This window comes from Notechis scutatus, chromosome 3 (assembly GCF_049901735.1).
Source record: "Notechis scutatus isolate UNSWTSFEM ecotype Mainland chromosome 3, rNotScu1.2, whole genome shotgun sequence".
Classification (NCBI taxonomy): Eukaryota; Metazoa; Chordata; class Lepidosauria; order Squamata; family Elapidae; genus Notechis; species Notechis scutatus.
In genome coordinates, this window is record NC_142011.1 from 47,605,876 (window position 1) to 47,627,633 (window position 21,758).

Genomic DNA, 21,758 nt, shown 5'->3' on the forward strand with positions numbered 1-21,758 from the left:
GGTGGCGGCGGCGGCGGCGTGACTCATGGATTCCTCTCGGGGCTGGCTCCTCCCCTCCTAGCCCCTTCCCATCTCCTCCACATGGGCTACCTCGCAAGCCTCCCGGTGCTGAGAGGGGTGGAGTTGCTGGTGGGAAAGGCTGCTCTTCCGTTTCCCTAACTCTGCCTTGCACCTTGAAGCCCAGCCGCGTGGTGGTTGAGCGGCCGATGGGGCATGGAGGGAGCGGAGGAGGAGGAGGAGGAGAGCGGGCACGTCTTCTCCAGCTACCCAGCCGTCCGGCGTGTCAGCATTGCAGTGGATGAGACTAACGTCCTGCCGGGGGCTCTGCAGCTGATCCGAACGCTCAGACCACAATGGGAGACGGAGCGCGTTAAAACCAAGGTACGAAGGCAGAGAGAGAGAGTTCGCTCCCAGCCGGCAGCCAAAACGCACCGCTGCGGCGAGACTCCTCGGCATCTTCCTGTGAGGATACCGAGGGCATAGAAGGAACAACAGCGAGGGGCGTGGGGGCGGGAATGGTATGCCGGAAGTGCAATTCACCCTCTTAGATGGGTGTTTGTTTTTAAGGAACATTCAACAGGTCGAGGTTGGGTTTGGTAGTGCGAGCCTTTCCCCATTAAGATGGACCGGGCAGCACCTTAGCTCTTTCCTTTAAGCTTTAGCTGCACCTCTTACCCAGGAACATAGTGATTTAACTCGCCCATTGGATTCTCTGATCACTTGTCTTATCAAGGTGATCCAAAATTAGATCTTTTTCATCCTTTCTGTACAGGGATGTGGGTTTGAATCTTCCACCGTAGTTGGCATGCGGAGTGAGGTCCTTCAGGCACACAGATTATGATCAGGAGGCTGTTCTGAATGTTTAGTGGATGAAACACCCACTTTGTTCTTTATGATCTCTAAACACCAGCTGAATGCTATTTTCCCCCACAAAATCACCTGATGGTTAAAAGGAATTGATTTTTAAGTGGAGAGATTTCCCCTGCCAGTTCATTGTAGTCTAGTTGTGTTTAAGCATCAGGTGTGATTGCAGGCATACTGTCTTTAGTTTGGAGAGAGGGATTTGATAGTTGCTGCCTCCTATAATTTTTATTTTTGTGACTCGGTGGTCATATCTGTAAAATAGAAATAGAATGAACATTCTCTTACTCAGAAATAGCATGAACATTAATTGTTCCAATGTTGGCCACCATCCATTTTTCATTCTGCAATCTTGAATCCCTTCTAAAGCATGTAAATCAATCTATGTTGGTTTACTTGTATTGTCTTTACAGCAATCTCGGAATAACAAGCCACTCATGACTTTAGCAAGTCATGGAATAAGGAGTGCATTTCTGAGCTACACCTTTTTTTTTCTTCTTCACAGCTTTTTGCACTTCAGTGTAAGTAAAGCACTTAGCCAGGATTGCAGAAATTGCCCTGTAGCCATGCCCCCCTGATCTCAAGAGTCTTAAAGGAAAAATCTATAAATCACACAGTTGTATGGAAGTATGCTGGTTCTTTATAGGTGCCTTTTCCATGATGCAGCCAATTCATATCTAGAAAAGTTAATTTTATCATATCTGTTTATATAATAGTTGTGCTCTTCAGAATAAATAAGATTTTATGTGAAATACAATATACAGAGTCCCTGACTCAAAGCAGTTAATGACACAGTCTCACAAGATTGCAACTTTGTGCTAATAGTTTTAAGTAGTTTTACATGTTGGACACAGGGATAACTATGCTGAATAATCTGTAATTAAGAAAAACACATTTGATTTACTTGAAGCATCTTCTACAGAGTGAAAGTAGTATGTAGTCTGATCTTGGACCATCTCTGGATGAACTGACAATTTCTACTTTGCATGCATGAATGTGTAGTTACCCTTGTCTTGCCAAATAACAGTTATTGGTCCCTCTATTACCAAAGTAGGTACTTTGATGTTGGTTAATAAGTGAACCTCCACTTTAACCAAACAGGAAGAATTTCTGTTCCTCTTTTTTTGAAACTGTGCCAGCAAAACAAAAACATATGTTCGTATTCCCTTGCAAAGAGTAACACTGCCTTGGAAATACCTTTTCTACTAAGCTGCTTCTAAACCTGGATTCTAGAACTATCTTCACTTTTAAGTAGCTATGGACAAACTCAGTTTGGAAATCAACTGAGATATTATTTTCTATATTGAAGACCCGGTTTGTTTGTTTTTTGTTTGTTTCCTACACCCATTTCCAACAATGGATTCAAAGCAAGGCTCTTCTCCAGCCCCTTCTGTGAGCCCCCAGATACCTCCTCTACCACCATGAGCTTTTGAAAAGGCCAAACCAACCAGCTCTACATGGGGGCCTTCTTGGGCAACAGATATGGATGTGCAGCAGGTGATGGGTGATTTATTATTACACTGTTTTATACTGCCAAGAAAGGTGAAGGATGCTTTTGAGACATGCATACTATAAACAACACCTTCTGGCTTGGGTAATATGCCCCTTGATAGGGGGTTAGAGAATGATGGACTTCTACCACAGATAGTAATATACCTGGGCCTGCTGAAGCTCAAGATCCTGCCCCTCCTTTTTTTCTTCTTCTTCTTCAACAAGTGGCATTTGGTAGTAAACAAGTGTAGCTGAAGGTCTCTGGGAAGCTTCCATTTCACTAAGTCCCTGGAGTCTGAGCAGCTATGTTGCTGTATTCAGAATGCCATTGAGGAAGGCAGATGTGGACTGAGACCTTTGGGGAAAGCTCACTTCGTTGTGATAAAGTGAAAATAAACTCTGTCCTGGTGTCTTGCAGAGAATTCTACTGGTTCTATTTTTTTTCCTACCAGTTCTAATTCAGTATGAAAAAGGATGTTTGCTTTCATTATTTCTTTTAGAACAAGAAAGAATGTTGATCATGTTCTTATGAATAAAATAAAATATGCTACTCTTACATTTGCTTAGGTAGGAGGTGGGCAGTGTGAATTGTCCAATCTATTATTTTTTGCTTATCTTTTCGGTTCTTCAGCCACTCTGGCTTTCCATGCTGCAGATCCCCAAGGAACCCCTGGAGACCATTTTCATATTGGGAAGTGTGGTGGCAGTCAGGGATGCTGTGAGTGATTGAACGATGTGTAGCCTAAACCATCTTCCACTACCTACAATAAAATAAACTTACAAACACTTCTTCTTGAGGGCGATGGTTCGTTCTTTGAGCTTATGCGTTGGTTTCTGAATGTTTCATTACCAGGCTAGGTAACATTTTCAATGGAGTTTAGGGGGGTGTCAGTGTCAGTGTTCTTCTGCTTATAAGGATTTTGTGTGGACAGTAGGTCTTGTGATGGTGAGGTCACATCAGGTGAAGATCCCATCAGGTCAGGGTCTTGTGATGTGACCTTACTACCCCAAGACCTCCTGACCTCCTGAAACCCTTATAAACAGAACACTGTCACTGTCATCCCCTAAATCTGCTAAAGATGCTACCTAGCCCGATAACAAAATGTTCAGAAACCAACCCACAAGCTCAGAGAATGAACCTTCACCCTCATCCTATATCTGAGCTACATAATACAGATGTTCAGCACTATTGCCGCCATCTTCTTCTTCCTCCTCCTCCTCCTCCTCCTCCTCCTCCTCCTCCTCCTCCTCCTCCTCCTCCTCCTCCTCCTCCTCCTCCTCCTCCTCTTCTTCTTCTTCTTCTTCTTCTTCTTCTTCTTCTTCTTCTTCTTCTCCTCCTCCTCCTCCTCCTCCTTCTCCTTCTCCTTCTCCTTTTCTTTCTCCTCCTCCTCCTCTTTATTATTATTATTCATCACATGTTGTTGTTGTTGTTGTGCTATGGCAGAGTCTGCTTAAAATAAACTTAGAAACACTTAACAAGAGAAATTTGAAAGGCTTTCTCCAGTACCCAACAGTAAGGTAGAACAGAAACACTTTTATCGGGGAAAGAAAACTCCTGAGAAGTTGCAAACCAGATTACAGCAGCATCAAGCATCAGATGTATTACTACAAGCATCATTCCCTGCTGTGATTCCCAATCCTAATACCTTGTAATACTAAGATAAAAAGATTCACCTATTCATAGAAACATAGAAAACTGAGGGCAGAAAAAGACCCAGTGGTCCATTGAATTTGCTGTTTGAGTATTTTGTTTGATTGTGTTTTCTTTTTTATTTATTCTTTTTTATTTTATTAATTTTTGCCAGATGATAGACATGTATTTATCCTAAGTTACTAATGATTGACCCACCGCCTTTGCTTGAAGTCGGTTCCCAGCTTCTACTACTCTTTCTGTGAAGTAATACTTTCTAACATTACTTTTGAATCTCTCTCTTGTCAGATTGAGGTTATGCCCCTGGGTTCTTGACATTTGCTTAATATTGAAACTACTACCTTCTAGAAACTTATGCAGACCCTCAATATATTTAAATGTTTCAGTCATGTCCTCCCATTCCCTCCTGTTCTCCAGGCTGCACATGTTCAGTTCCACCAATCTCTCCTGATATGTTTTGTCCCACAGACCTTGCCACAGAGTCTGGAGATGAGCAACATTTTTGTTGCTGGTCTTCGGACTTACTCAATTTTATCAATATTTTTTTTAATGAGGTCTCCAGAAGTGTATTCCAAATGGGGTCTGACTAAAGCCCTATATAATGGGATTAGGGACCTGCTCTTTCCTACTGGTGATCCCTCTAGTGATAATCCCAAAATGTTGTTTGTCTTCACAGTTGCCTGGCCATACACTGTTTATTCATTTTGCAGTCATCTGCTATGAGCACACCTAAATCCTTTTCTTCTGTTGTTCTGTCTAACGCTGTACCCCACCCCAATACTATAGTCTGCCAGTGGATTCATTTATTCATTAATAGAAAAAGCACTCATCCCCATAAAAGCTACTGCAGATTAAAAAGGAGGAGGGAACCATGACCATTGTTACTGACTGGGAGAAATGATATCCTGACCCCCTGTTTGATGTGATTCTGAAGGGATGCAGGCTTGTTGGCTGTGACTCTCTACCCAATTTGGCTGGGTGCCCTCATCAAGCAGATTCTCAGCAAGCCTGGGGAGTCTGTGGCAGAAGGATCATTACAAATTTATAAATTGTCAAGTATAATCAAATGGAAAAAATCAGTGGGAAAATAAATGGGAAAGGTCATCTATAAAGAGCCGGGGGGGTGGGGAGGGGGGAGAAATGCTAAGACTATGAGTTCTCTAGGATAGTTTGTTCCTCTGCATGCACAGCTTTGGTTTCTGCACCAATCACATCTTTTCTGGAGTAGGGGTTCTCCTTATAATCATTCATGCCTTGATTACCACATGAAACAGTCCTTGAAGACCACCCAGAAACTGAGGCTGGTGCAAAATATCATGCTGTGAGCAATTACGGGCACTTCTTAAAGTGTACAAGTTACACCTATGCTCCACAAGCTTCCACAAGATTTGTATCCACCTATCTCATCAGATCCACATGAGAAGCATACTACAAGTCCTATCCCTTGAAGAGTCATCTAGCAGGACCAGGAAGAGACCCTTTTCTGTTATGGCATCCAGGAAACAGCATTCCTCCAGATATCAGATTGCTACTGATCATGTTGGCCTTTTGCAAGTCCCTGAAAGCCAGAGCTGTTGTTCATATTAAGCCACCTCCAATGTTCTTGTCTGTAGATCAAATCTTATATTAGGATTTGTCTTTCCACCACTTAATTTGCCCTGTTTTTTGCTGGGTTGGGATAAAGAGTTTAGTTTGGGGGATGTGAAATGAGGTGGTTAAACCAAAGAGATGAGAAAAATATGGAGGTAGGCAAAAGCCCATCGACAACAAACTCTTCTTTCTGTCTCTGTGACATGCTATGATTTGCTATGTGTATGGTTATTGCAATCACTGACAGCATTCACAAACTGCTAGCATTGGGCAAGTACTATAATCAAGATATTGAAGGCTTATGTAAATTGAAGACTATAAATAACCTTTGGCCTCTTTTAGCGGCTCATCTTCCCCATTTTACAGCTGAGCAAACTGGAAGCGTTTCTCTCCAATGCTCAAATAAAATGAAGTTCCTGGGCATTCAGATTTGAGAATTCATTCAGGACTCCTACTTCATGCTCGTCTAAGCAAAAAGCCTATTAGGATTAGCACCTCTAGTTGATGATCCCAGTATTTATTAGTTGTATTATATTTTACTTTAGTTCTGCCATGTTCATGGTATATAAGTTCAATAAACAAGAATATAATAGACAAAATAGTCTGGGTAGTGTATGTGGGAGTACCTACAGAACAGAAAAGAAAGAACTGGAGAAAATCACAAAATATAAAGACCTGCAAGTAGATGTAGAATAACTGGCAAAAGAAAGCAAAAATAGTATCAATAATGGTGCCTTGAGTGTAATCATAAACATCTGAAGCACCACTTGAACACCACTGGCATTGACAAAATCATTGTCAATTGCACAATGCAGCATTACTTGGAACAGCTTACATTTTGTGATGGTACCTTTAATGCCATTAAACAACAAGGAGCATAGGTGGGTGTGGAATGTTACCTGTACACCAGGCAGTAGAATAAGAAAAAAGCACATTGAAAGAATATATGAAGTACAGTGAAGAAGCACTGAAGCTAGTACACTACGAAAACTTACTGAATACTGGAGAGACCGACACCAACTGAAGAGTAGAAAAGAGACATGGTAAGAAAAAGTATTACATGAGTAGTACATTAAAGAAAAAACTAGCAAACAATGCAGATAATAAAAAGACCTGAAAAAAACTCCAGAGAATATTGTCAAGAGGAAGCAAAACATAGGAATGTCTATTACACATGACAACAATTCTATCACTTTGCACCATTGGCCCTCTACCTAAAGTTTTCCCATCATTGATGAATACACTTGATAGGATGCTCTGCTGAACTCAGTAGGGCAGGGGTGTCAAACTTGTGGGCCAATGCATCACACGCTGGCCACACCTACACCTGGTTTATGGGGGGAAAGTTGTGATACGTTACGTGACGAGTTTGACCCCCCTGCAGTAGGGTAAGCTTACTTAGGCTTATATCAAGTCTCTTAGCAGAGAAATAAGGAATTTCTCCTTTCTAAAAGTTGCTCTACTACATCCCATCATCCCTCAACATTGTTGATGCTAGCTGAGACTGCTGGAAAAAGGTTATTCAACGTATGAAAAACTACTGACTCTTCATCATTCATGTTTTAGCAGATGGGATTTTAAAGCTTGATTCAGGCCAAAGAGATGCTGCCATTCTTTATGAACATTATCTTTGTTCATGATGTTTAAAGAGTATTGAGGGATAAGTCCCTTCCCAAAAGAACTTACAATAGAAAAACATGGGAGAAGAAACAGGAACACGAGGGAGACAGAGGCAGAGATAAATAAGATTAGTGCAGCTTGCTTTAATTGCATATGTTTATGTATAATTACAGACCAAGTTATAATAGGACATGGGAAGCAATGTTATGTGAGCAAAAGGAGTATATAGAACTAGTAAGAGAGGAACACATTTTTTCACTGGTACTCGTAAAATGCTATTTGGCATTTATAAAAAAAAAAAGTCAGATGTTGAGACTGGATTTGAATTTTAGTCACCTATCAAGTCTTTGCTCAAGATTCCATCCAGGGCACTTATTACTATTAGTATCGTACTATCTTTGCTTTCTTTTGCCATAATTATTCTTCTTTGTGGGTCTTTATATTTTGTGACTTTCTCCAGGTCTTTCTCCTCTGTTCTGTCTCCAAGTTGTATCACATCCACGATTCAGACTTTTTGCCTTTGTTATTGACAATTCTTAAGTAGTCTGTTAAGTAACTGCTTGTCTGCTTGAATGTTACTGGTAGGTGCTTGTCTGGTGGAATGGTGAGCAATGAATGGACCAACTCTTTTGAATTCCAGACAAGGATAGGAATAGCATCATTAACAAGTGCTAGAGTCAGTTGTTCTTCATAAGGAGACCACTAAAGAGCGGTCTCCAACAGGTTCAGATCTCTTGGACACAAGGGGTAATCACTGTAGTCCTAACCACAGTTCAGCACCTTTCTAAACGATACTAGGTTCACATGCTTACTTTTCTAATCACTTTTGGAAATTGCTTGTTAGCTGTTTTTTCAACTATTACATGAACCTCCAGAATGGCAAGTTTGATACAGTGAATGAGTTTCCTTCAGCCCTCAGCAAGAAAAGTTTTAAATATAATTAAGATTTATTTTTTAAATTCTGGGGAATGGGGGGCAAATAGCAAAAGGCTGATTAAAACATTGAGTTTGAAAAGTTATAAGCAGGCTAAGGGTCCAGATGGATTTAAATTAAGATTTTGAAATTAATTATAAGAATCCTTCCCTTGGGAAAATGTTGTTTTGAATTCATAAAAAAATAGGATGAAACTTCAAAGATTGGCCACTAGAAGGAACTAGAAGGAATTAAATATTACAATTAAAGGAAAAGAACATTTAAATTAAGTTTACTAATATGGAATGGAGCAAAATACTTTAACATTGAATTTTATATTTGAACAATGGACCCAGAAATTTTAAGAGTATCTACCATTATAGATAGACTTGGTTTAAAATATGCCAAAAAACAAGTTTTACTGGAAAAGATTGAAAGTACCTGAAAATAAATTTAAAAATGACCAAGATTGATCTGAAAGTGGATTTTAGGATGACAAGTTAAATGATATAGAAAAAGATGCCACATTGGATATACATATGAATCTAGCTGATGTCTTAATAATTAAAAGAGGTATACAAATAACAAACCAAAAGAATAATCTGGACAGCTTTCCTATACTGAATTTACAAAAAAGACTTGTTAAAAAACTTTGTGAGAAGGGACGAAGAAAAATAAATAAAAAGAAATCAAGTTCTAAAGTACTCTTTGAAAGGACTAAAGATTTAGATTGTTAAAAGTGAAAGGAAGGAATATAAAGTTGGTTTATTTGGTCAAAGTTAGAAGTGATATGTTGTCTCTGATAATCCTTAATGGACTTTATCTGATCAAGTCTGAACAATGAGATTTTTAGGTTTTGTTTATGATAAGATATGAGAAATGAGAAGAAGAGATCATTTGGCACTGATGCCATTTTTTGAAGTTCAGCAAAACTGATTCTTCCCAACTTTACCAGACTCTTTTCCTCTCTCAGATACTGTTCATTTCTTACTCATTATGAAGTATGTGTGTGTGTCTATAGCTTTTCTAGAAATAGATATCGTGGGTTTTGTGGGAGGGGTTTGTAAAATGACTTGTAGCCTAGATTTATTTCCTGCTTTATCCTTGTCACATGGTTATGCACCTGAACTATTGTTTGATGTGAAGCTCCTTGGGCTGGATGTTGAAATTCTACTAAAAAGCCATTTGGGTTATACATCACCTGAGGTCTACTTATTTGTAACATAAGAGAAATACCTGAAGCTGTAACACCGCCCTTTGAAACACAAGAACATGGAAACATTAGTGGCTTGCTGAATTAGACTACTAAACATTTAGTTCAGCATTTGTTATTATGCAGTGGCCAAACTCACAAATGCAGGTAGAAAAGTATTTCTTTTTAATTGGCCCTTAATCTCTTCAAATTTGTCTTAATCACCATTTCTGAGTTTTCAATATTATGAGAAAGAAAGAATAGCTTGTAAAATGTATTCACATTTCATATTATGAGAAAGAAAGAATAACTTGTAAAAATGTATTCACATTTTTTTATATTGGGCAAAAGTGTGTACACTTCCACCAGATTGGATAGGGTGGGCATTCTCCAGGCCCCTTCTCTTAAATGTTGCCATCTATTGGGACTTAGGAAGTGTTCCCTTTCCCATAGCAGCCTCTCCCCTGTGGGAGCCCCTCCCCTGTGGAATGCCCTTTCCCCATGAGAACAGGCAGGGCCCACCTCTTAGCCATCTGGAAATCTGTAAAGTGCCAACTCTTCTACTCAAGTATTTAGGGTTTATTTTTGGCTTTTGTTGTTATGAGCCACCCAGAGTTCTATATCTTAATTTAGACAGCTATATACTGTAAGTCTTTTCGATCAATCAATCTCTTTTATCTGCTAATTCATCCCTATTTAAAAGCCCCCAATGCTGCTATTGTCTCTAGGACTGTAGCCCAGAAGTTCTCAGCTAGGGGCCATATGGTCCCCTGAGGGGGCCTTGGATTTTTTTAAGGGGGCTTACATAGCGGGCCATGGCATGTACTGAGGGAGCCATAGAAAAGTGTATTATAAATAGATTATAAAAGTGTATTATAAATAGATTCCCACTGATGTAAGAACATGTACCAGTTAGTGATCTATGTCCATATCCAGTAATGAGACCTGGACAAGAGGGAACCATAATAAAAAAAGCAAGGTCAGAAAAAGTGCATGGTGAAAAAAGGCTGAGAACCACTGCTCTATCCCCTTCATTATTTGGGTTGCCTCTCTTTGCCCTTTCTCTTATTCTGCCTGAAGCCAGGTAGATTGTTGTAAGATTTACTAACTAACTCTTATATTTCCAATTCCTAATGATGCCAAGGGTGGAATTTACCATTTTTAAAGCAACCATAGGCTGAGGTGACATTTCTGACAGACAGAGCTTGTCCCTCATGATTCCAAAATCTTTTTAATCTCAGCTCCCAGCAATAAACAAATTGAATTTTGCATATATATTTTTGTGCCAAGTTGTATCACTTAGCAATCATGATGATATGGACTTACATTTGTCGTTGTAGTTCCCATTCACCCACTTTAGACAGAACCTTTTGGATATCTTCCCAATTTCTTTTTATGAGCTGTTTGGTATCAAGAGCAAACTGGGCCAACTGACTATTTATCCCTAGCACTAACTTCCTTTACTGGACCCAGCCTAGTTTGATCATTCCTTCAATCGGAGAACGCTCTTTTTATTCTTATTCTCTGGGCCCCTTGTTTCTCAACCTTGACTACTTTAAGATACAGTATATGGTTTCAATTCCCAGAATTCCCCAGCTAGCCTATCTTAAAGTTTTCAAGCTTGAGAGACAGAAACACGGGTGTGGGCCAGTCCTATGGACTCAGAAACACATGGAAGTCTAGCAGCTTGTTTTATAAACAAGAGAAATCCATCTGTTCAGGCAACCAGCCAAATTAGGGACAGTTGGTTTTTTTAAGCCGTCTGTTTGCTTGTGAGAAGCAATCTAAGCATTAGCACATCCTCAATGGAGATATCTCCATTGATCTGGGACCCAGGGCTACTCGGTTTGCTTTATGGTTATAGTCAGAGTTTGAACATAAAATGCATTGAATCTGCATTCATTGCTGTACGATACAAAAGAATTCTCCTTATCCTAGTCCAGAGATGCATTTGTAAATTAGAGGAGGTATATAAATTCCCCTTAAGAGTGCTTGAATTGGGTGTTTTTTAATTGTGTTTCTCAGTGCAGAATGATTGCCAAGGTGTTTTATATTAAAAAAAATAAAGCAAGTGCAATGACTGCTTATACTCCTTTCAACTTTGCTGTTGTATATTCTGCTGTCTACATACATTAGAAATTTGGAGAAATAGAATCCAAATCAAATATGTTTGTGGAACATGAGTTTGGGAGGCATTTCTTAATGAAAGATAATCCATACTGGTGGATTATTTTTGTTTGTCACTGCTAAGAAATGCATTTATACTGTTGATACTATTAGAAAGATACGTATATATTCTTCCCTTTTGCAATCTTCCCCTAAAATAACAATTTCTCCCTGTCAACCTTTATGCATTCTATACATTATATCTGGTGTGAGCAGAAACTATAGATCCTGAGATCCAGATAGATAGTGTGATTTGCAATAATTCAGCAAGGATTTCTCATTCACAATTATGTTTAATAGCAAAATAACTCTTGAGAGCCAAATTGTATTGCTGATTTTTTAAAAAAAAAATGGAGCAAAGGAAGTGGATTTTGGAAGGACTGCAAATTTTTGAGCTTAATTTTTTTTAGTTCTAATCATATGTAATGGTTGGTCCTTGTGCAAGTTAATAAAAACATGCATGCTGCAATTCCAAATGTTCTGTTTTCTGCCCCAATTTCATAATGCCAGTATTCAAAAGCATGCTGAAAAGAACTCTTCATGTGTAGAAGTAATGTTTTTCATAATAATAATGCAGTTTGAATAGAATTCAAGTTTTGCTCAAGGAGAGCTGCTGGGATATTCCATTCAGCACCATAGTGCAGACGAGTAGGGAAAATGATTATTTGTTTCATGGCTGTTTCAAAAATCTACATTCCCCTTTCTAGGCCATGAAGTTAACTCTACTAAAATGCATGCAGCCTTTGTACATTCTAAAGCATGCTGGATGACACATCATTCTGAGTTTGGGTTTTTTTTTTATTTTAGAGCGTCATGCAGTTTAAATATTGTAATTAGACTTGCATCATCTGTGACATTATCAAAGGACAAGAATTAACGATAGTAATATTAATCCATTCATTCAGCATGTACCATAGCACTGTTAAATTAACTGGTTTTGTTATACCATATTTTCCTTTTTCCTCTCCTTATCTGCTGCTTTGCTGATTTTCATGCAAATATAAAATATAGATGCATATTTTCAATAGAATGTGCTGCACATCTCTTTTTTTAATCCAAGTTTTAGCTTACAAGAGCTAAGTCCCAGGTTAAATTCTCAGGTCCAATTTATTTATTCCATATGAAACTCATATTTCCTCCAATAAACTGTAGGTTGCATTCATATTTTCCTCCCGCCTTTCATTTAACCCTTGAAACAATCTTGTGAACTTCATTAAGCTAAGACAGCAAGTGACAGCTGGCTCAAGGTTGCCCAGTGAATTGTCTGTAATTGATTAGGAATAGTCATTTTAACCTTGATTTAAGTATCATTTTAAACCAGGAATGGGAAATCTGTAGTTCTCCAAGTGCTGTTGAACAACAGCTGCTTAGGAGCCCAACCTCTAGTTCCATGTACTACAGTCTCCCTACCTTATTATATTAAGCTGCTTTCCTATAGTATAACCTCAAAAGATAAACAGATGAATACCCTTTCTATATGGCCCCGAAGTTTGCATTGCAATGATCTCCACCTTTGATCATCTTCCTGAGGCTGTTCCTCTCCGTAGCATAAGAGATCCAATATATTTGGAGGCTGTAGAAGCTAGGTCAGACACATGCAGTAGAAGTCCTTCAGTTATTGTTCTCAACTCTTGTTAACCTACACTAACTTAGCCATTGAAGGGGCTTGGTGAATGCACTGTGCAATAGCGTTGTCTACAACTATGAAGAATGAAATGAAAGAAGTGACAACCTACCTGCCAGGAAGTGGCACCATCAAGGGTGGGGAGCGGGAGAGGAATGGAGAGAGACTTCAACATCTATTTTCAAAGGTGGAACGTCAAGACATGATAGCAATAACAACTTTTTTTAATTATTACAACCGGCATCTCACAATATTTTTTGTGAAACCTTTCCCCCAAATGTATTCTTTTACAACAAAACAAGTTGAAACTCAGACACTTGTATCTTACTCTTTCGCTTTGTTCATATACAACATAAAATCAAGGGTTGGTTTGTTTGTTTTTTAATAACCCATAATGACCCATTCACATATAATGCAAAAACAAAATTTATGGCTTCTCACATTTTCTACTACATTTAAAAAAAGACTTTCAAGCCTCAGATGGCTGAATGTTATATATTGGACTGTCCTTTATGATTATGATTATGATCAATTATGATTGTTCAGCCTGCCTTTCTCTTTGTCCCTGTCTAAGCTCTTCACTGAAGGCATCACCAACAAGCTAATGGCTTGTTTCACAGATGAGAATATGAGAGATGCAGTCCTAGTGCGGGTCTATGGCAGGAAAACAGAACTTATTGTGGACCGAGCCAATGAGCTGAGAAATTTCCAAGTCCTTCAGGACAACGGCTGTGCCCCCAACCTCTTCTGCACTTTTGAGAATGGATATTGCTATGAATTCATGTCAGGGAAAGCTCTGGGACCAGAACATATCCGGGAGCCAAGTATGTTCAGGTATGTGTACCTCCTTGCTCAAATCTGGAAATAAAGCTGATAGTTATTATGAATAGGAAAAGGTATTTGCTCCCTGCTTTTAGTTTGGCCCCATAGTGCTATTGTGGTGATATAGCTGACGTATTACTCAATTCCCAATTTAAAAAGTTTTAGAGATAACACAGAAAAAGAGATGCTCAGAAGACTCATAGCTTTTGCGTAACAGTGTTTCAATGTCAGACTTTTTTGCCTCCATGGCAGGATACAAACCCACCAAATTCCCTTTCTCTACTCTGTCCCAACCCCAGATGTTTTCTGCTGTAAAAAAATGAATGAATAAAAAGGGCTATAGCTGATGCATGTTTTGAAATCCAGTGAAGATGCTTAAACTTCATTTTCATTTAATAGGAGACGCAGTTGGGAAACTAGATCATTTACAGATCTTCAAATTAGTTGCACAGGAGACCACAAGGAGTATTTTGCAGATTATTTTTCTCAAAGCAATTTTTCTTTAGATAGGTTGAACTATGATTCCCATTATCCCAAGGGAGACTAAAACAGGCTGGAGATTATGAATATCACAGTCACATTTTTCTGGAGGTACTAGATTAAGGAAAACTGTTTTAAAAGTAAGTAAGTTTTAAAAGAAAGCTACTTTCCCAAAGTAATACCAAGTGAGAATCCCAATACCGCATAATTTTGATCAATTACCATGGTACTGTAGTTAGCACAATCACTAGCAGTGATGAACGTTTACCTAGTTTGGGTATTGAAACGTGTGCAAGAAAACAAATAAGATCGGAGAACACCAGGGACCTCTCCTTTCAACCCTGAACCACAAATATTATCCTGTATTGGTACGTAATTAGAAAATAATTAGCATGTTTAAAACAATACTTTGTATAATGTTCTCTTGGATCAGAGATCCCATATACTAAATTTGGGCGATGTTTTTGTAATGGATGTAGGGCACCCATTTATCCAGAGTATTAAGTTAGATACGTTGTCATGCTAGATTTATCGGAACTGGGATACAGAAAGTAGAGTACAATATTTGCTGATTTTTGTGGGCTCTTTTCAGTTGTCAGAAAATGAACTAGAGGTATATCAGTTTTTCTTTTTTCTTTTTACATGCAAAATTAGGGAACATTTTGAAGACAAACTGCTTAAATAAACAAAAATGAATTAATTCAGATCTGGCTGGATTTTCCAAATTAGCACTGATGATGTTACTTGGTCTGGTAATGAAAGATTTGCAAGAAAAAAAATCAAGCTCAGAACTCCCAAATTATCTTTTTTATGCAGTTCTAATTCATCTGTTGTGGCTTTAATTTGTACAACTCAAAGTAACATGTATGATGTTACTTCCTCCTGTTTTCCCTACAATAGTCCATTGTCTTGGACTAAGAAGAACTGTCCTAAAGTCAGCCAGACAGCTTCCAGAGATCAGGGACAACTTAAGTTCCCAATCTCCCACCTTAGCCACTACACAAAACTGGCTCCCTCTTTTGCTACATTAAAACAGTTGAACTGTTCATTCTTTGTGATTTATTTTAGGCTAGTAGCTCAGGAGATGGCCAAAATGCACAGGATTCATACCAACGGGAGTCTTCCCAAGCCTTGTCTTTGGCACAGATTGTACAAGTACTTTAATATTGTGAAAACGGAGTTTGCTCAAAAGACATCAAATTCCAGGTAAATTTAAAAAATAAAAATGAATATCTGGTAAATACAACAGTTAACAGTTTTGGTTATGGCATTGCAATTATTTTAAGCATATGGTGCAAAATGCTGGGATAAGCAATGAATCAAGGAAAGATAATAAATTTGTTCTCATTTAAAACACATGCACACCCATGATAAAAGTTATGGCTGGGTCTTGGACAAAGTTTTTGAACTTTCAAAATTGAAAAGATGTACATAAATTTGTTGAATGAATTTGTCTAGCCTGTTGTTGAAAACTTAGGACACTTGTACATGGTTTATCATATTTGATTGACTTCCATAACCTGATGCCCTCCAGATGTGTTATAGTCCAACATATATAGAAAGCCAGTAGACAGAACAAATGGGTTTTAATACTGAATAATGTAGAAATATCAGACCACAAAGAGTACAAGTCAGTGTCATTTATGTTGCAGCAAAAATTGACTATTACACATTTTACGTGCTTTAGAGTAAAAAGTTATATAGTTTAGAATTTCATCTAGAATCATACTGTGCAATAAATCGCAACAGCATTTATTCTGAAATAGATTTTTTTCCTTTCTGAATAAAATGCCTATTTGTCTTCTGTGCATTTAAAGCACAATTATACATTAGGTTACTATAGGGGACACCCCAGTGGTGGTATTCTACCGGTTCGGCCTGGTTCTGCCAAGCCGTTAGTGCCAATGAGCAGTGGAGACCGAACCAGTTATCTCCGACACTCTGCTGTTGGGCCCACCTGCCCGCCCAGTCTCCCATACTCACCTTTATCCTCTGCTTTTGAAGAGCAGCTACTTTGCACGGCACAGCAATTGCTGCGCGGCAGCTGCTGAAGCGACTGGGATCGTGCAGGATTGCAGGAGGTGACTCAGAATGCATCTGCACCTGCGCAAAATGCACTTTTGGCACACGCATGCATGCAAAGTGTGTGCACGTGCACAAAGCGTGCCCACCAAGCCACGCCCACCGAGCTGGGGGTAAAAATATTTGAAATGCACCACTGGGACACCCCACAGTACGATCCATCTTTTTGCAGCAAAACTTACAGCAAACCGTATTCAGGCACATTTATTTCAAATATCCCAAGATTTTCACATCTGTGTATAACTGATACTGATTTATAGGAGTATGCTTCTAGTTCTCCTGTCCAATTTCACTTCTACTTAGTCCATTTGCACAGATGGGCAAAAGGCAAGAAATCTGAGCACGGTATAGTAAGGATTGTGTTTGCTTTGCCATTCAATAATACCTTCAAAAGAAAGTAAGCCTATATCATCCATGAAAATTTGTTGTAAAACAATTGCTATGTTGGTACAAATAGTATTTAACTAAGGGTGAATACTAGGATCAGAGGTGGTTTAAGAAAAGCTAGAATTATTATTGATGAATATTTTTAATTGGTGAAAATTTACAATTTTAAATATTTCTTTGGCAAATTCATATACATTTGATAGAGAATTAATTACTATTTCCTAATAGGGGCCAGCAGCTAGAAAAAGTGAGCCTTGTATCACAAATCTTACTAATTTTTAAAAAAAGACTCTAGCCATAAGAAACGTTTACTGTCTACCAGTGGGCATGGCGTCACTTTGTTTTCCTTCTCAAGCTTCCTTCAGGAAATGCAGATTCCTAGCCTAGAGGTGTTAGAAGAAGAGATTCATTGGATGAAAGAACATCTCTCCCAGCTTCAGTCTCCAATCGTCTTCTGCCACAATGACCTTTTGAGCAAGAACATCATCTACAACAAAGCCGAAGGTTTGTTACCTTGTTCTCAGACATGCATAATGCTTGCAAACCAAGCATTAGTTAATTTAGAACATCATTCAAGATAAAAATGATGTTGGCACTTTTTTTTTAGAAGAAGCCTCTTTGCTAGAAATTCACTTGCAACAGTTTCTGGCTTTATTTTTTCAGGTCATGTCCGGTTCATAGATTATGAATATACTGGCTACAATTATCAAGCATATGACATTGGGAATCATTTTAATGAATTTGCAGGTGAGTGGATATCCTCCCCCCACCCCGGCATTTCCTGCATTTGTAGAAGCAGGAAATATCTTGTTATACTTAAGATTGAAATACATTATATATCACTTTTCTCCTATAGTAACAGCAGCAACTCATTACTCATAAAAGGCACTGCTCTTTAACCTTCTGCCAAGTATCTGCAGATCTCTCACTGTGCTGACTTATTGTGCTCCAAGATGTGAGAGTTGTTTCTGGGCTACTAATTCCCATTTTGCTTTCCAGCAGATTCAAAGAATGCCCCTGTCAGAATCTGAATCTGAGGAGAAAGATGAACAGCTGACAGGGAATGGGAGTATGGCTCCGTTGGCTGTGGAGGAAACTGGGGAAGGGCAAAGTCCAGCTGGGCAGAGCAGGGGGGAGGTAGAACAAGGGAGAGGGAGTTCTGAGGAAGACCCAGGCCCACCCCCTCTTCATCCTAGACCACACAGGGAGGAACAGAGAAGAGAGCAATGTGGGTTGCATAGTTTATGTGGGAGGAAAGGGCCCTGATTTCCTTCATTAGACACACCTGCGAAGAAAGTTTAAAAGAGATGCAAGCTGAGTTTGGCGTCTGCTGGGAACAAATGTGAGTTTATCTTGTGTTGACTTTGGTTATCTGCGTTCCTGTCATCCTCCCAACTGGGTTGAATTACTGCCGTTCCTTCATATCTAGAATTCCTTCTCTTGCCCTGCTGAACTAATTACCTCATCTTGCATTGATTGGACTTGTAGTTACAGTTTTTTCTTGACAACCTTTTGGACTTGAATCTCTGCAGCCAACGGCTGTTCCTAGGAGAGTTTTTCTCCATTACAGAAGGTAACCCAGGACATTGGGAGCAAAGTTGGAGCAAATAAAGGGACTCCTACTTATTATTTGACTGTATTGCCTTTGTGCCCCAGGTCATCACAGAATGGAAGGCAAAGTTCAAATAAGTTTGCTTTAAATTACAAACTGCTGAGAAACACTATCAACATAGTGATAAATGGCTTAGAGTCCATCGGAGTTGGGCAGCCAATACGTTGAAATAAATAAATAATAGTATCTTAAACAGCCATTTTAGGTCACTGTAAGATGATTTTCCTACCCTGATCCTCCCTCTCTCTCTTCAGCAATTCTGATTTTAAGGATGGGTTTTAGAAACCAACTGGAAGATTTTCAGAAGGAAAATGCAAAAGTTGTTAAGAAAAGATTTAAGCGGTAGCACTTCTTCAGAACAAGCTGTTGGTTGGATGGCTATTTGCTTCTGCTGCACTGTACACTAGAACAGAATTAACATGATTGCAGAAGAGAAGCAGGCTTGCTCTGTGTGATAGTCTACACTGAGAAGCAGGACTTCTCTTGATTTTGCTGAATGACTTTTAACAAATCTTTTAAGATATGTAGAACTTGGGGGCCCTATTTTGCACTGATTCCAGCGATATTTAATTAAATGTTTCCAGAACACAGTGTTGGATATTGCTCAGCTTCCCTATTCCCCTCAGGACCTTATCTTCTCCTTTAAGAAACACAAATATCTGCATAATGCCAGTGGAGAAGATAATTCAGAGCTGTGTCTTATAATTAAGCTTTGGCTGGACACTTCAGAATTGTCCTTTCAAGGAAAATGTCTTGAACCTGTATCTGAAATCAGCAAGGAATTGGATGTGGGCCAAAAAAAGCCTCAAACCAGCCAAATCTCCTTCAGGTGTTGCTTTTGACAACCATACACTGAGGTACTGGCACTTTGCTGCTAATCCCTGTTCCCTGTGGAGATGATTTTGAAAAGGGTTTGGAAAATTCTGGTAGTATAATAGTGTAACAGATGGATTATTGTCTTGTAGATACTTTAGAAGCTATTTATTACCAGGCTTAGAACAGCTATTCCCAATGCTTGCTAAGTTCAGTTCAAGGTTGCTCTTTTAGATCTATAAATGGCTTGGGCCAGAATATCTCAAAGACTGCTTCCTCCCTTGTGAGATTACTTATAATCTATAACATTCATCAGGAGTCCTGAAAGAGAGGCTAGGCTGGCGGATGTAGTATACAGGATGTTTTCCACAGCACTGTAATGTTGGGAGTTTTATTCCAAGAGCAATTAGGATGGGTCCATCCTTATTTACTTTTGTAGTCCAATAAAGAAGTATTGTTTGGTTAGACCTTTGATGTCCTCTGCTTGATGTGAAGCCCAACAAAAGGAAGAAAAGCAATGGGAAGAAAGGATTGAGCTGTGGTTACATTGATTCAAAGCTTTTCTTAGTTTGGGTCTTTTATTCATTCCATCAATAAACACCCGCATTCATTCTTTGTAGCGAGCTACAATATGAAACAACAGCTTATCCAGTAGACGAGTTCTCTCAGCATTTCATTATTTCCATTCTCAGCCTCTTCTCCTCTTAAATCTCTCTCCTTGGTTCTACCAGTCAAATTCCTTCAGTTTGTTCAAATAACGACAGAAACTGTAAGAGAAGTACTTCCTTCTACAAACTTATTTTTCCTTCTTCTGTTGTAACCTTGCAATTTCTTATTAATATGCGACAATAGTACAGTAATGCATTGGGGTATACAAATCTTAAAATCAATCCAAACTTTCCAACAGTCTGGCTAAATTTAAGCCCATGTATTTTCTGGTCTCGGTTTAACCCATTTCCATCTAGTCTGACATCGACTGCACCGAGTCCTCTTGCCTTCTCTGCTCCCAGGGCTCAATGAAGTCGATTACAACTTATATCCATGCAAGGAAGTCCAATTGCAATGGCTGAGGTACTACCTGCAGTCTTACAAGAAACTAAGCCCAGAGGACCAGGGAGAAGGAAACAAAAGCAGAGGAGGGAGTGGAGCAATATCTGAAGAAGAACTGGAGAGTCTCTATGTGCAAGTGAACCAGTTTGCTTTGGTGAGTATTTGCAAAATGATCGAAGGGTGGATAAAATAAGGGAGACTATTGCATGCTCTGAAAACTGAGGCTGTCCAAGTCACATTAATCTAATGGCCATTTTTATATTTATATTAATTTATTAATTAAAAAGAAAGCCACAGCATCATACTAATCGTTTGTTTTCTAATCTCTCTTCATCCCTTCATCTATTAGCTATTCTTATCTATAGATCAATGTGATGTCTTCTAGATATTTTGGATAACAGCTGTCATATTCCACAGCCAATATGATTATTGGCAATTGAAATTCATTTGTTTGGAAGGCACTCTATTAGAAGAGGGTATTCTGTAACTATTTATTCTACCCTGCAGCCTAAACCTAAGACAACACATTTGTTTGCCTAAAAGTGGAGACTAGTACTGTAAAAGTCAGCTTCTACTTGCATCAATCTGTGTATGGTTCTTATTCCTGCAGTTCTAAGGACAATCTAATTTGAATGTTTGCAACCATGACCATGTAGCTTCAACAACAGTCATTATTCCCTGTTTCATTTAGATCAGCGTAAGATTTTGAAGAACATCAAACCACATAGGTACAAATTTAGCTGGGCCCAGTTCGGATATTTTTGTGCTATATTTTGTTCATCCTTCTCGTGACTTTGTTCATTCTGCAGTGGTTTTTAGCTTGTTCCACTATCACAGTTCTATGTATTCCCAAGTTTTCTCAAATACTAGCTATTGTTTTGCCTTTCTGTGCTGGTTCTTTCTTTCTTTCTTTCTTTCTTTCTTTCTTTCTTTCTTTCTTTCTTTCTTTCTTTCTTTCTTTCTTTCTTTCTTTCTTTCTTTCTTTCTTTCCTTCCTTCCTTCCTTCCTTCCTTCCTTCCTTCCTTCCTTCCTTCCTTCCTTCCTTCCTTCCCACCTGTAAATAACTGTCTCTGCAGGTATCAAATGCAATGAGAACTCTTTGGGTGTGTGCAAGTACATACATTCTCTCATATAGAACAAAGTTGTTACATGTTAATATGTCCACTCATACTTCTCAAAGGCATTTTTCTAATTTTGTTGTCATTTCTCAGGCTTCCCATTTTCTGTGGGCTTGCTGGGGCCTGATCCAAGCCCAATTCTCTACGATAGACTTTAATTTTGCCAGGTGAGTCATTGCTATTTGCACTGACAGGATACAAACAAGATGCTAGTTGTTTGTTTCTTTGTCTGCCTGGCATCGGGGAGGGGGTGGAGATGCCAGTGACAATAATTTGCTATGTTGGT

The 21,758-nt window shown here is 38.9% G+C and overlaps 1 protein-coding gene across 1 annotated transcript in view; it reads left to right on the top strand.

The window, feature by feature from the left end:
- ETNK2 (ethanolamine kinase 2) overlaps positions 1-21,758 on the top strand; it is a 31,227-nt gene continuing 9,469 nt past the window's right edge. Inside the window, exons 1-7 of the mRNA XM_026676900.2 lie at positions 1-381; positions 13,683-13,942; positions 15,479-15,616; positions 17,235-17,383; positions 17,543-17,626; positions 20,315-20,508; positions 21,566-21,639. Coding sequence (XP_026532685.2) covers positions 214-381; positions 13,683-13,942; positions 15,479-15,616; positions 17,235-17,383; positions 17,543-17,626; positions 20,315-20,508; positions 21,566-21,639 — 1,067 coding nt within the window. The 5' untranslated portion in view covers positions 1-213. The remainder of the gene's footprint in view (positions 382-13,682; positions 13,943-15,478; positions 15,617-17,234; positions 17,384-17,542; positions 17,627-20,314; positions 20,509-21,565; positions 21,640-21,758) is intronic.